This window comes from the organism of the source record quoted next, unplaced genomic scaffold (assembly GCF_019419815.1).
Source record: "Pyrus x bretschneideri cultivar Hongxiangsu unplaced genomic scaffold, Pyrus_bretschneideri_v1 Contig10, whole genome shotgun sequence".
NCBI lineage: Eukaryota > Viridiplantae > Streptophyta > Magnoliopsida > Rosales > Rosaceae > Pyrus > Pyrus x bretschneideri.
In genome coordinates, this window is record NW_025999391.1 from 4,152,836 (window position 1) to 4,164,682 (window position 11,847).

Consider the following 11,847-nt stretch of genomic DNA (forward strand, 5'->3'; position numbering starts at 1 on the left):
AGACTTACTAACGGAGGTATAATATTACAACGAATTCATAAGTTAAGATATGACATTGCAATATTTAAAATATGAAGTAAGAAATTATGATGCAATTCATAATTAAGGTAGTTTTGTACAATTTACCTTTAAATTTAACCAAAGAAAACAAGACCGAAGAGTTGGCACAAACACTAAAGAGTGAGCGAACCTAGTGAGGTGGAAGTAGAAGTAGCAAACATCTCCCTACAACAGCAGTCCAACTCCACGCAAGCAAAAAAAAGAATCTTAGCTGGATGCAGCTGCCTTCACTTGCCACCTTCGCCAACGGACTGTTTCCCATTTCTATAACCCCTTTTCACTCTCAAGATTCAATCTTTTCACTCTCCCTCTCTCTCTCCTCACTTTCTCTCTCTAGACTGACAAATTTCACTCACAAAAACACTGGGGACTCTGCAGCAACTCAGTCTCCAAGGTCATCACAATGGCCAACTTCTTCATCTTCCTCCTGCTCTTCTTATCCTCTCCACTCACCGCATCTCCAAGGCCAAACCATAGAGTCCTCCACCAGCCATTTCTGCCGCAGGAATCTTCTTCGCCTCCATCTCCCTCACCGCCTTCCCCACCTCCGAACCCAACTCCCCCAGTTTCCAGTTCCAACTCTCCCCCTCCCAATTCCCCTTTTTTCCCATCCTTACCCTCCCCTCCGCCTCCCCCTCCCTCCCCAACCACTGCCTTCGCCTCCTTCCCCGCCAACATCTCCTCCCTCATTGCCCCCCAGCCCACCAAAAACTCCAGCGCCCACAAGCTCCACGCCCTCACTATCGCCGCCGTGCTCTCCGCCGTCGTCGTCGTTTCCGTCGCCGCATTCTTCCTCTACCGTCGCAGACACCACAACAGCCGCAACTTCCCGGACAACGAGGACGAAAAGTCGTATGTTAGATCCGAGCACAGCAGCAGGCTGTTTCAGGCGCCCAATCTCAGCCACTCCTTCAGTGGTACACACAAGGTCCGAACCGGCTCTTCCAACAGCTCCGAGTTCCTCTACCTGGGCACAGTGGTCAACTCGCGCGGACTCGAGGAACGAGTTGACGCGCGCGCGAGCGTTGGTCGTAGGGCCGAAAAAGAAACTCGGAAAGTCGACTCACCGGACCTCCAGCCGCTTCCGCCGCTTGCTCGGCAAACCTCGAGGCTGAGCCGTTGGGAGAATGCCGAACCGGTTCTGACCCATGACCGAGACGATGAGGAAGAGGAAGAGGAAGAAGAGTTCTACTCTCCCAGAGGGTCTTCGGGCGATCGCGACAGCTCCAATGGAAACGGATCCGGGTCCAGGAGAGTATTCGCGGCGGTTGCGGGTGGCGTATTTGATGAAAGAGGCAGCGAAACGACGTCGTGTTCATGCTCGTCTTCCGAATTGGGTTCACCGTCTCGGTCACACTCAATCAGTCTCTCGCCTCCGGTGAGTTTAAGTCCCAACAGAAGATCAGAAGAGCCCAAACCGCCGGAACCCTCAGCCATGCATTACACGGCGCCGTTTGCTGATGTCAATCTACGGTCGCCGTCGTTGACTCCAATGTCTTCGCCGGAGAGAGTTGTAGATGATTTCCCATCTGCATCGGACCGAAACGGAGGGTCTCCGTCGATGTTCTCGCTATCTTCGTCGCCGGAGAGAGGATTGGAGAAGACCCCTGATGTACCGGCGAAAGTTTCGGTCGTTCCGGATCAAAGTTCGCCGATTTCCTCACCGGAGAGAGATTTCGGAAGCAACCAACATGCATCATCGAAAGTTTCGGTGGTTTCTGATCAAACTTCGCCGATTTCCTCACCGGAATTAAATTTCAGAAACAAACCAGATGCGTTACCGAAAGTTTCGGCCTTTTCAGATCGGAACGATCAATTCCCTTCACCATCTTTAAATTGTTCATTATCACCAGGGAGAGAATCGAACGGTTCTGATTCAAGAGCCAAGTCCTTTTCACCTTCTATGTCACCACTGAGAGGTTTGGAGAAGAGCTCAGCTGCCTCACCAAGAATTTCAAATGCTTCGGATCGAGCATTTATTCATTTGGATCCTAAAATGCAGTCTCTTTCATCATCTTCATCGTCTTCGTTGTCGAATTCACCGGAGAGAGAGTTTAGTGGTGGTTTAAAGCAGCCTCTTTCGGTTCCTCCGCCACCGCCAATGCCTCCATCACTGAGACTCTGGGAGAAACCAAGTCCTAGAACACCAGTTGGGCAAGTGATCTCAAGGCCTCCAGCTCTCATACCTCCTTCAAGACCCTTTGTGTTTCAAAACCCGGGAAAGGTCTCTGTTTCGCCGGTGAAGTTGACGCCAAGTTCAACACCATTGGAGCCGATTGAGGAGACTCCGAAACCAAAGTTGAAGCCATTGCATTGGGATAAAGTTAGAGCAAGCTCCGATCGCGAAATGGTGTGGGATCAGTTTAGATCGAGCTCTTTCAAGTAAGATAGTACTTGCATTTACTTGCTTTTCTTGTTATGGTAGACTTATAATTGATGTAGTAAGTTGGCTGCTTATACTGTGTTGCACTACTAAACTTGTGGAATTATCGGGCGGTGGTTGCAGATTGAATGAAGAAATGATAGAGACATTGTTTGTTGTAAAAACACCAAACCCGAATCCAAGGGAAACGACACCACGTGCAGTTCTTCCCTCACCAAATCAAGAGAATAGAGTACTTGATCCAAAAAAGTCTCAGAATATTGCAATCTCGCTAAGGGCTCTCAATGTGACCATAGAGGAAGTTTGTGAAGCTTTATTAGAAGGTAAAAACCATTTTTTCTTCAAAGTTGTCTTCCCTTTTCCTGAATGCTGAGAAAATTATCGAATCAACATTGATGGTAATATCGTTTATGCTTTTGGTTATATCTTGTGCACGCCGTTTAGTTAAAATTGAGAATTTAAAATTTGGTTGGTCTGGGATATATTTGAATTCTCGTGATAAGTGGCATTTCATAAGTTCATAATAACTGTGATTCTTCTTCGATGATTTTCTATTGCAGCTGAAATGGTTTGTGATAACTTTTATGTGATAGTTGTGAATTCATGGTGTCCTTTGGTACTGGTAATGAATGCAGGAAACTCGGATGCTCTTGGAACTGAGTTACTTGAAAGTCTAATGAAGATGGCTCCAACCAAAGAAGAAGAACGGAAGCTGAAGGAATACAAAGACGACTCACCAGTTAACCTTGGTCCTGCTGAGAGATTTCTGAAAGAGCTGCTTGACGTTCCTTTTGCATTTAAAAGGATTGATGCAATGCTTTACATGACTAATTTTGAGTCTGAGATCGAGTACCTTAAAAAGTCGTTTGAAACTTTGGAGGTATGTGATGCTAGATTCCGTTTTGTTTTCTTATGCTAAGATGGTATACCAAGGCACACTTAAACATTAATAAGTTAATTAAAAGTGTTCGTCAACTTAACATGGGTATTTCTATCTATGTAGAGATGATAGTTTTTCCATCAGGCATTTTCTCATTGGAATTTCCTTACTTAGGCTGCCTGTGAAGAATTGAGAAACAGCAGGATGTTCTTGAAGCTTCTGGAAGCTGTTCTGAAGACCGGAAACCGGATGAATGTTGGGACAAACCGTGGTGATGCCCAAGCCTTCAAACTGGACACACTCCTCAAGCTGGTTGACGTCAAGGGGGCAGATGGGAAAACCACACTCTTGCATTTTGTCGTACAAGAAATCATAAGGACGGAAGGTGCTCGTCTCAACGGTGGCAATCAAACTTCAAACCCAACTTTGAGTGATGATGTCAAGTGCAGGAGGCTTGGCTTGCAAGTTGTTTCAGCTCTCAGTTCAGACCTCAGTAATGTGAAGAAAGCTGCTGTCATGGATTCTGATGTGCTTAGCAGTGATGTTTCCAAACTTTCCAAAGGAATTAGCAACATCGCGGAGGTTGTGCAATTAAATGAGACGACGGTGTCAGATGACACCGGCCGGAAATTCTCAGAGTCGATGAACATGTTCATGAAATTGGCTGAAGAGGAGATTATAAGACTTCAAGCTCAAGAAAGTGTTGCATTGTCCCTGGTGAAGGAGATTACAGAGTACTTCCACGGGAACTCTGCTAGGGAAGAAGCTCACCCGTTTAGAATCTTCATGGTGGTCAGAGACTTTCTTACAGTTCTTGATCGGGTATGTAAGGAAGTTGGTTCAATAAATGAGCGAACCCAAGTTAGTACCGCCCACAAATTTCCAGTTCCAGTAAATCCAATGCTACCGCAAGTAGTTCCAGTAAATCCAATGCTGCCACAACTAGTTCCTGGAATTCATGGGTTGAGGCGCTACAGTTCATCCGATGACGAGAGCGCGTCTCCATAGTTTCTGCAGCTCATTTCAGGATGGCGTTTTGGTTCGATTTTGTAAAAACAGTGTTAAGTAGGCGGTTTGAACAGCCTGCATGCCAGGTTTATATACATAGCTCCAGGTTCCACCCCACCTAAAATTTGTACTTGTAAAAAATCATGTAAGCGATTTTGCGTTATGTAGATTATATAATTACAGAGCAGATTTTGTCTGGGAAGAATAAGTTGTAATTCGGATTAGATAGTTTCTGGGAAGATCGATCATACAACTGTTGAATGGAAGCAGAACTCTTGACTGTACATGGTTTACGTAACTCGTTTATCCCCAATTATTCTTTGTAATTTAATCATAGCAACAGTAGTGTTTGATATTTTTTGAAATTTTTTTTATATATATACGTGAGGCTAGATGATACTCAAATATAGACGACTCATTTTTGGGCTGACATGAGCCATAATAGTTTCTTCGGGATATTGGTTTTGCATTTACCGCGCCATCGACTAACAACCAAATTTTTAGATTATGTGGCATAGATATAAAAGAACACAATTTTAAAGATACTATTGCAACGTTTTAAAGATAAGGGAATAAACGGACAGGGTAAAAAAGGAGTAAATGTGCTTTGCCCTAATTACTTGTTGAAACATATGAGGTCCACTCCTCCTTGGTAAAAGAATCCATGAAGAGAGGTCGTTTTCAATTAAGGGGTACACGACATGATATCGCATGCATCTTTGAAGGGAACAGATTCCGCTGCTTACTGCAAATTTGAAAAAAATGAAGGAAAGTGACCGTTGGGGTCCTGCCTCTGCCACAGTTGAAATATCCAACCATTTTCATGTGAAGACACCAATTTCCTTATAACTGGACCCTAGTTTTTACTTTCTTGTGGTATGGTATATCCTCATCTTTAACTTTAACCACCCAAAGTAAATAAAAGGACAGCAACAAGGATAAATTCCCTTTTTTTATTTTTTTATTATTTTTTTTTCTGGAAATTCTTTTTCTAATTTCTTTATAAGAAAAGGGAGAATTTTGTGGGGTAGAAGAGACAGAAGAACATGTCATCAGCCTAGTAAAATTAGTGTGTTCGAATATTAACTCTTTCTTTTAGTCGAAGCCATATTTTTTATGTACTAAAATACAAGGATGGGGATTGGAACCCTAGATGCAAGGCAACGGACATATTGTCCTGACTAACCGTGTCCGTATCCCACAAGCTCTAAACAGTAATTCTTTCAGATGCACAATATGAATCTGCACCGTTGATTTTGCTCCACATATCAGAGATGAAAAGTAAATATGGGGTCTTGAATAGTCGAATGACAATTTGACATGACATTTTATCTAGCGTGCTATCCACATATTATCTGGATCGAGTCTAATAAATTGGAGAATATCATAAAACAAGAATTAACGAGGTGTGGGAAATAAAATGCGTTGTGTGAATAGGACTCCCCTTTATTTAACAAGCACAACATATATGTAACTCTTGAGATAAATAGCACCCCTTTCTGTTTAAAATACATATCAACCATCTCGTAGCTATTTGTGTTTATTTGCTGATGACCATTTTTGTTGAAAGCAAGGCTTGAGCATCCATGCGTTCTACTATATGGCGTGCTTCTTCCTCTGTTGCAGGAACCACATTCAGTAACCTAAATCCATCTTTTGTGGCCTTTGCCTCAGGGCGTACGGTGAAAGTGAAATAAAATGTATTTGAAACCTGTTTCAAACACGAGCAAAGCAATGTGTAACTGGAACCGTAGCGAATAGACCATCATAAAAACGAAAGTTCCTTAACTGAAATGGGTAACTGGAACAGTAGTAATGTCAACTTCTAATGGCATTCATTTAAAGTTAAAACTTAAGCTTTCTTATTCTTTGAACGTGCAGTTAAAGGAACATACCTCACTAGACCTGAGCTCAGGCCTGGTAACGTGGGCAACAACTTCGATGTTAATTAGAGGCTGATCAGGATTATGAACTTCTGTGTAAAGAACACATGATTTGAAACGCAGGAAATCTCCAACATCCACCTGCTCATTAAAACATACATGCTTCAAACATATTTCTAGCACAGAAATGGATGAATAGAAAACCAGCTTATTCTTCCATCTCCTCAAAGTCACAATCGGGTCCATCCAGATGCAAAATTAACAGAATGAAGATAATTTGGATAGAATAAAGAACAAAAAGAGGCCGGAAAATGCGTTGAAATTTCGATTGAAAAAGAAAATACTGATGATATGGATAATTTGAACAATTGAAAAGAAGGATGCCAATGGGGTACTCACAGGTTTCAAGAAGTCAACATGATCGACTTCCAGAAAGCAAGGCACCAAGCCTGCAAAGGCATAAGCAGTGGAGAAAGCCAATTCAAATGCTCGGTGCATCAAAAACCCTCCAAAGATTCGACCATGCATGTTTCTCTGTTGTGGTTGGCAGATCAAAGAGTTTTCCAAGCGGGTATCCCTCAGAAGAATGCTATCTCTGTCTGCCAAGGCAGGCATATCACAGAAGATCCTTCCCTCAGCCAACAGAGTTTCAAGTCTATTTACTTCTCCATTCTCAAGCTCCCTTCTGTCTCCTCCTCCTCTTGTTCTTTTCCTCAGATTATTTCTGGCTTCTGCTTCCTTGAAAAGCAATATTTCTCTTTCAGTTTCTGGTGATATCCGATTAACTGCAGCAGCTTTCCCAGTCTTAGAATCACGGGCCACAAACATGAAGTTTGCTGAAAGAGCTACCGAGTCTGCATTGTCAGATCCATCTGCCAAAAAAGTTTTCTTATGAAAGTCTGATCAGTCAGAACATTAAGCACATCCCTTCACAAAAAGAACATAAATTTAAAAGATCACACCATTATTGAGCAGGCTGATGATATAATAGTCATTTTGTAGTTGACAGGATGACAAATTGGATCGTTGTTCTTATAACAGCCCATTTGTAGGCTTGTGAGTTTTGTTTCCAGAAATCGAGATTACGTTAAACAGAGGCAAACTGATTATTGTTCATTAAACTAAAATTTGAAGGAGACACCAGTGTCCATAAGCAAATTCTATTCTAACATTGAAAATGCAATTGCAAACTTTTAATAGAAGTTAAGCCTTATGAGCAAAATGCTGGAAAAGATAAAGAAAGTTCTAGAGGTTATCAGATTTCAAAAACAAATTTACGTCAAATTCACAGGTACCTTGTGTTGACTGAATAACTTCTAGTTGAATCTCTATAGATGACCGCCCCACCCATATGACAGCACCAACTATTTTCAGATCGACATCAACACTAATCGGCTTCTTCAGGACAATCTTGTCCACCGATGCAGTGACCAGCAAGAGTGGCCTTGTTGTGCCATCATCGTCACAGCAGTGCTGATCCATATAAAGGTTTAAAATTAAACTACAAGAAGAAGAGTACAAGCAAGAAATTCACTTGGGACAAACGTTATTCAACATGAAATAAACTAGCAACTTATCTCGTCAATCACATGCTTCAACTTAGACTAAAACAACTGATAATACATTTTGAAATGAACATAACTTGAATGGCTCTTTGCATTATATCAATATTTAGAGTCAAACAGACATCGCTGCACATGATCATCACCCGGCTTCCACAGCCCCCCGTTTGCATCATACATAATAAAATAGTACCAAAGTAATTCAAAGCTTGCGACTGTCCAAATTTAACGGCATTGACCTTTCTGATTAACTAGCAATACAAAGAACAGAAACTGTCTCTTGGTCAAATAAGACACCGTTCCCATGACATACAAAACTGTTCGCACTAGAAACTAAACCAATCAACGCCTCAAACAAAATGCATTCCAGATTATGGCAGCTCCTTAGAATAATCCAAAGTTCGAAAAAAATATAAACACTCCAAACCAGAAAGTTGTTGCAATGTATAGTTCAAAAGCTCGGGATTTACGAATTGAAAGTGCAATTCAGCCTAATCCATCACAAAATTTTTACACAAATAATCATAAACCCAGTTCAAGTGATCAAATTTCAAGCAGAACCCACAAATCCAGTTATAATAATAAACACTAAAAATTTTTTACCTTTACTGTAATGGTTCCAGCTAAAGCATCAAGGTCTTCAAACAATTTCCCAATTCTGACCTCATTCCAAGGATCCCTGTACTGCTCCCGCAATATATAATCCGTCGAAAAATTGTACAGAATCTTCGTCCTGCTCTGGGACGGCGTTTTGTTCAGCAACTCGCTCTGCGGCGGCGCGTCCTTGCGCGGGTCCAGAAAGAACCTCTCGAAGATCTTCGACCTGGCTTCCCACAGCGCATTTGTCACCGGCGAGTGGTACATTCCCGGCCAGAGGCTAATAGGCTTCCGGGTCGAACCGTTGGGCCCATCTTGGGTCGGAGGCGGGTTTTCGAAAGGGGAAGAGAGAGTGGCGACGACGGGAATGGGAGCGGGTGAATTGGGAGTTGCAGGAGAGGAATTCAAGTCCATCGAATTTGGGGGTTTTGGGATTCTGAAAATTTGATTGAATTTTGAGCTTCGAATCATGTAAAGCTGGGAAACGACAAGACTCCCATGGAAGGAGTCTTCGCATTGAATTGGAGAAAAGTATTTTTAACACATATTTTATTGACATTATTTATTGGGTTGGTGAGAAATGTGATCAGGCATGGACTAACTGTGGTTTAATTTTAGGACAAGGTTTGTCCGCCCTTCACTTCAGGTGCCATTTTCGTGCCTTTCTATTTTTGTGATTACGGTTAAGTTATATCAATATTTTATATTATTATTTATTTTTGTTTTATTATATCTATAAAAAAAAATAATATAAAATATTGATATGGCTTAACCGTGATCACACAAAACAAGAGGGCACAAAGAGGGCATCAGAAGTGGAGGGCAGACAATCTTTTTTCTTAATTTTAAGGAAAACTAATCAAAAGTACTTAAAAACTTTAAGTTTTAACGATAAGGAGAAAATAAAGGCTAAAGTGAATAGTACCAGGATTGACTTTTTAGTGTAAAAATGTGATTTTTCGTTAAAGTAAACAGTATCGGAAGCTTTTCGTTAAAGTTACGTTAATTTTCTGTGGGGAAATTTTATAAAACAGGTTAGCACTTCTCACTTTCACATTGGACTAACTGTGGTTTAATTTTATTTTGTGAAATTTTATTTAAACCTATATAATCTTTTTGTACATCCAGTTTACTCTTTACCCTCATATTAATTTTAATGAAACTATCAATATCTTTTTAGACCCATATTTACTACCTAAACTACCCTTACAAACCCAATTCAATTTGCAATTTATCTTAAACCCATTTAAAAAATAAAAAGCCAAAATCAATGCATTTTCTACACATTCTCTCATTCCAACTGTTGCTTTTTGATGAAGTCTTCATCAACCTCTACAGCGTAGTTCTAAAAAAAATATTAAGATATCTTACGTGACGATGTATGTTGCATATGAACTTGAGTTTTTATGGTTTGATGATATAAAGACTTATAAGTTATAACCTATAAGCATATATTGCTAGATGAATCATGTCTTATCGAACAAATTGAAGGAAGTAGAGGAAATTAAAAGACGTACACGCACACTTATGAATGAGAAGGCCACTTGATAGGATTAAAAGCACACCACAAAATAGAACACAAATGTCCTATTGATTTTCCTTATTAACACTAAGATTTGTCAATTGTAGCATATGAAAATAAGGATATTTCCCGCAGAAGATTGTTTTATCTAACTATTTAAAATGTCACAAAAGCTGGGCTTTTGTCCCTACTGATCAGCCACCAAAAAATAATTATTAGACCGACTTACACTTATTTAAAGTCTATGAAATTTTATATGCAGATACTAGACACACAGAGCTACACTCACACAAATTTTTGGGATTTTTGAAGTTGATTTGCAATTTAAATTAAATCGAACAAAAACAGATTTTAAGTAGTTCGCAAATTAAGAAAAACGAGTTAGGGGAATTGCTATCCACCACCAAATAATCATGCAAACATGTTATGTTTCATTCAAATTCCTTTCATTTTTGGATGAAGATGCTCAAGTTGGCTCAATGTTAGAACTCAACCTATTACTCTTTTTTATGTAGTATGTTAAGAGAATGGCGTTTTCAACTTAACTTAGTCCCTAACATGCAATCTAGAATGGTGTGTTCATAGATTTAACAAGTAGAAATCATTAAGAACGAAAATAGTTTGAGTCATCACAAGGCATCGTAAGTACTAGCGTTGTCTTTGAGTCATCATGATGCGAACATTATACGCACACAAATTAAACCCTCTTTTTATCAATTGTAGTAAGTATGTAAGTAGGGATCGTTCTGGACTGGGGATTATGAAGGATTGTTAATCACTTGGATTTGACTCAAAAACGTAAAAACAAGTTTAAAACACTATACTAGACTCAAAGAATGCAAAACTCAAAATAAGATAGATTGTAATGACTAAGACTAAACAAAATATGGGGGGATTGAGGTTTTGACGAAATTAGACTAAAATGCACAAATTGTAATTAAGGGCAAAATGTAAATGTGAACGTGATGAAAATATGGATGAATGCTAGCTAGAAGGTTCTTCTCCACACATGTTACACTTGCATACAAGATGATTTTCGGTTGGTCTTTCGATGAATTATGAAACTCAACACCCCGGGTTAATTAGGTCCGCTTAAATTAACCGTCAAGTTTTCCTTAAGTTAATGAATTGGATGATTGCATGCAACAACCCAAAGCATTCCCCACAAGTTCCCTACATGAATTGCATAATAGAGATACAAGCAAGAATCATTAAGTTCTTTGAAAACTATAAGTGTTGACGAAGCATTCGTTACTATGAATTGCATGAAACTTATGCCAAGAATTTACTTAACGCGATTGTTTATAAGCAACCTCCACTACTTGTGAATATAAGTTCATAACTATTAGGTGAAACTCACTTATATTCTAGCGTCATATTCATGCATGAAAATTAAGCGTGCACTCTCAATAAACATACATAAATAGGTTATTAATCAAACAGTTAAACAAATTGAATCCACAACTCATGAAATTCCTAACCAAAGGTAATCAATTCATATTGCAAGCGTAAACATGGTTTCGAATCACCCCTAGCTATGGGGGGTTTAGTTCCTCATACGTACAAAACAAAGATACGTAAATTTAATCATTAAAATCAAGGAAAAGAAAACACCTAAAAATTCCAACAACTCAAACTTGAATTGTATGAACGTTTAGGCCCTTCTCCTCCTCTTTGTTGAGGCACAAGGTCTAAGGATAGGTTTTGGATTGGTGTTTGTATGGAGGAATGGTTGGATAGTGTTTTGGAGGGTTGGGGAGTGGTGGAAATAGAAGAGAAGAATGATAGAAATGGAGTGGGGATGCACGACAAAGGGCTTCTAAGGGGAAGATGGTGTGTGTTTGAGTTGTGAATGGAGGTGTGGGAATGAATGAATTGTGTGATGGGATTGCATGGTTTTATAGGGAGAGAATGGGTGAGAATGTGAGAGAATGTGGCTGCAATGATTAAGG

The 11,847-nt window shown here is 40.1% G+C and overlaps 2 protein-coding genes across 2 annotated transcripts; one reads left to right on the plus strand and one right to left on the minus strand.

The window, feature by feature from the left end:
• The first annotated feature begins 431 nt into the window (after positions 1–431).
• On the plus strand, positions 432–4,615 carry LOC125469206 (formin-like protein 1). The gene is made up of 4 exons (XM_048566283.1): positions 432–2,442; positions 2,567–2,766; positions 3,079–3,323; positions 3,498–4,615. Exons 1-4 carry the CDS (start codon positions 464–466, stop codon positions 4,329–4,331), a joined length of 3,258 nt encoding a protein of 1,085 aa, XP_048422240.1. The 5' UTR covers positions 432–463; the 3' UTR covers positions 4,332–4,615.
• A 1,141-nt stretch (positions 4,616–5,756) lies between these two features.
• On the minus strand, positions 5,757–8,902 carry LOC103949544 (acyl-coenzyme A thioesterase 2, chloroplastic). Its single transcript, XM_009360660.3, has 5 exons — positions 8,380–8,902; positions 7,510–7,687; positions 6,614–7,086; positions 6,227–6,355; positions 5,757–6,042 (listed from the first exon to the last, which is right to left on the minus strand). Exons 1-5 carry the CDS (start codon positions 8,842–8,844, stop codon positions 5,872–5,874), a joined length of 1,416 nt encoding a protein of 471 aa, XP_009358935.1. The 5' UTR covers positions 8,845–8,902; the 3' UTR covers positions 5,757–5,871.
• Positions 8,903–11,847: the final 2,945 nt, after the last annotated feature.

Excerpts from the sequence above, each read along its gene's own strand:
- LOC125469206 (XM_048566283.1), top strand. The coding sequence starts at position 464 with ATGGCCAACTTCTTCATCTTCCTCCTGCTCTTCTTATCCTCTCCACTC. Across the intron at positions 2,443-2,566 it reads TTTAGATCGAGCTCTTTCAA|ATTGAATGAAGAAATGATAG; the intron begins GTAAGATAGTAC and ends CGGTGGTTGCAG. Across the intron at positions 3,324-3,497 it reads AGTCGTTTGAAACTTTGGAG|GCTGCCTGTGAAGAATTGAG; the intron begins GTATGTGATGCT and ends TTCCTTACTTAG.
- LOC103949544 (XM_009360660.3), bottom strand. The coding sequence starts at position 8,844 with ATGATTCGAAGCTCAAAATTCAATCAAATTTTCAGAATCCCAAAACCC. Across the intron at positions 6,356-6,613 it reads ATGTTGACTTCTTGAAACCT|GTGGATGTTGGAGATTTCCT; the intron begins GTGAGTACCCCA and ends TTTAATGAGCAG. Across the intron at positions 6,043-6,226 it reads CTGAGCTCAGGTCTAGTGAG|GTTTCAAATACATTTTATTT; the intron begins GTATGTTCCTTT and ends TGTTTGAAACAG.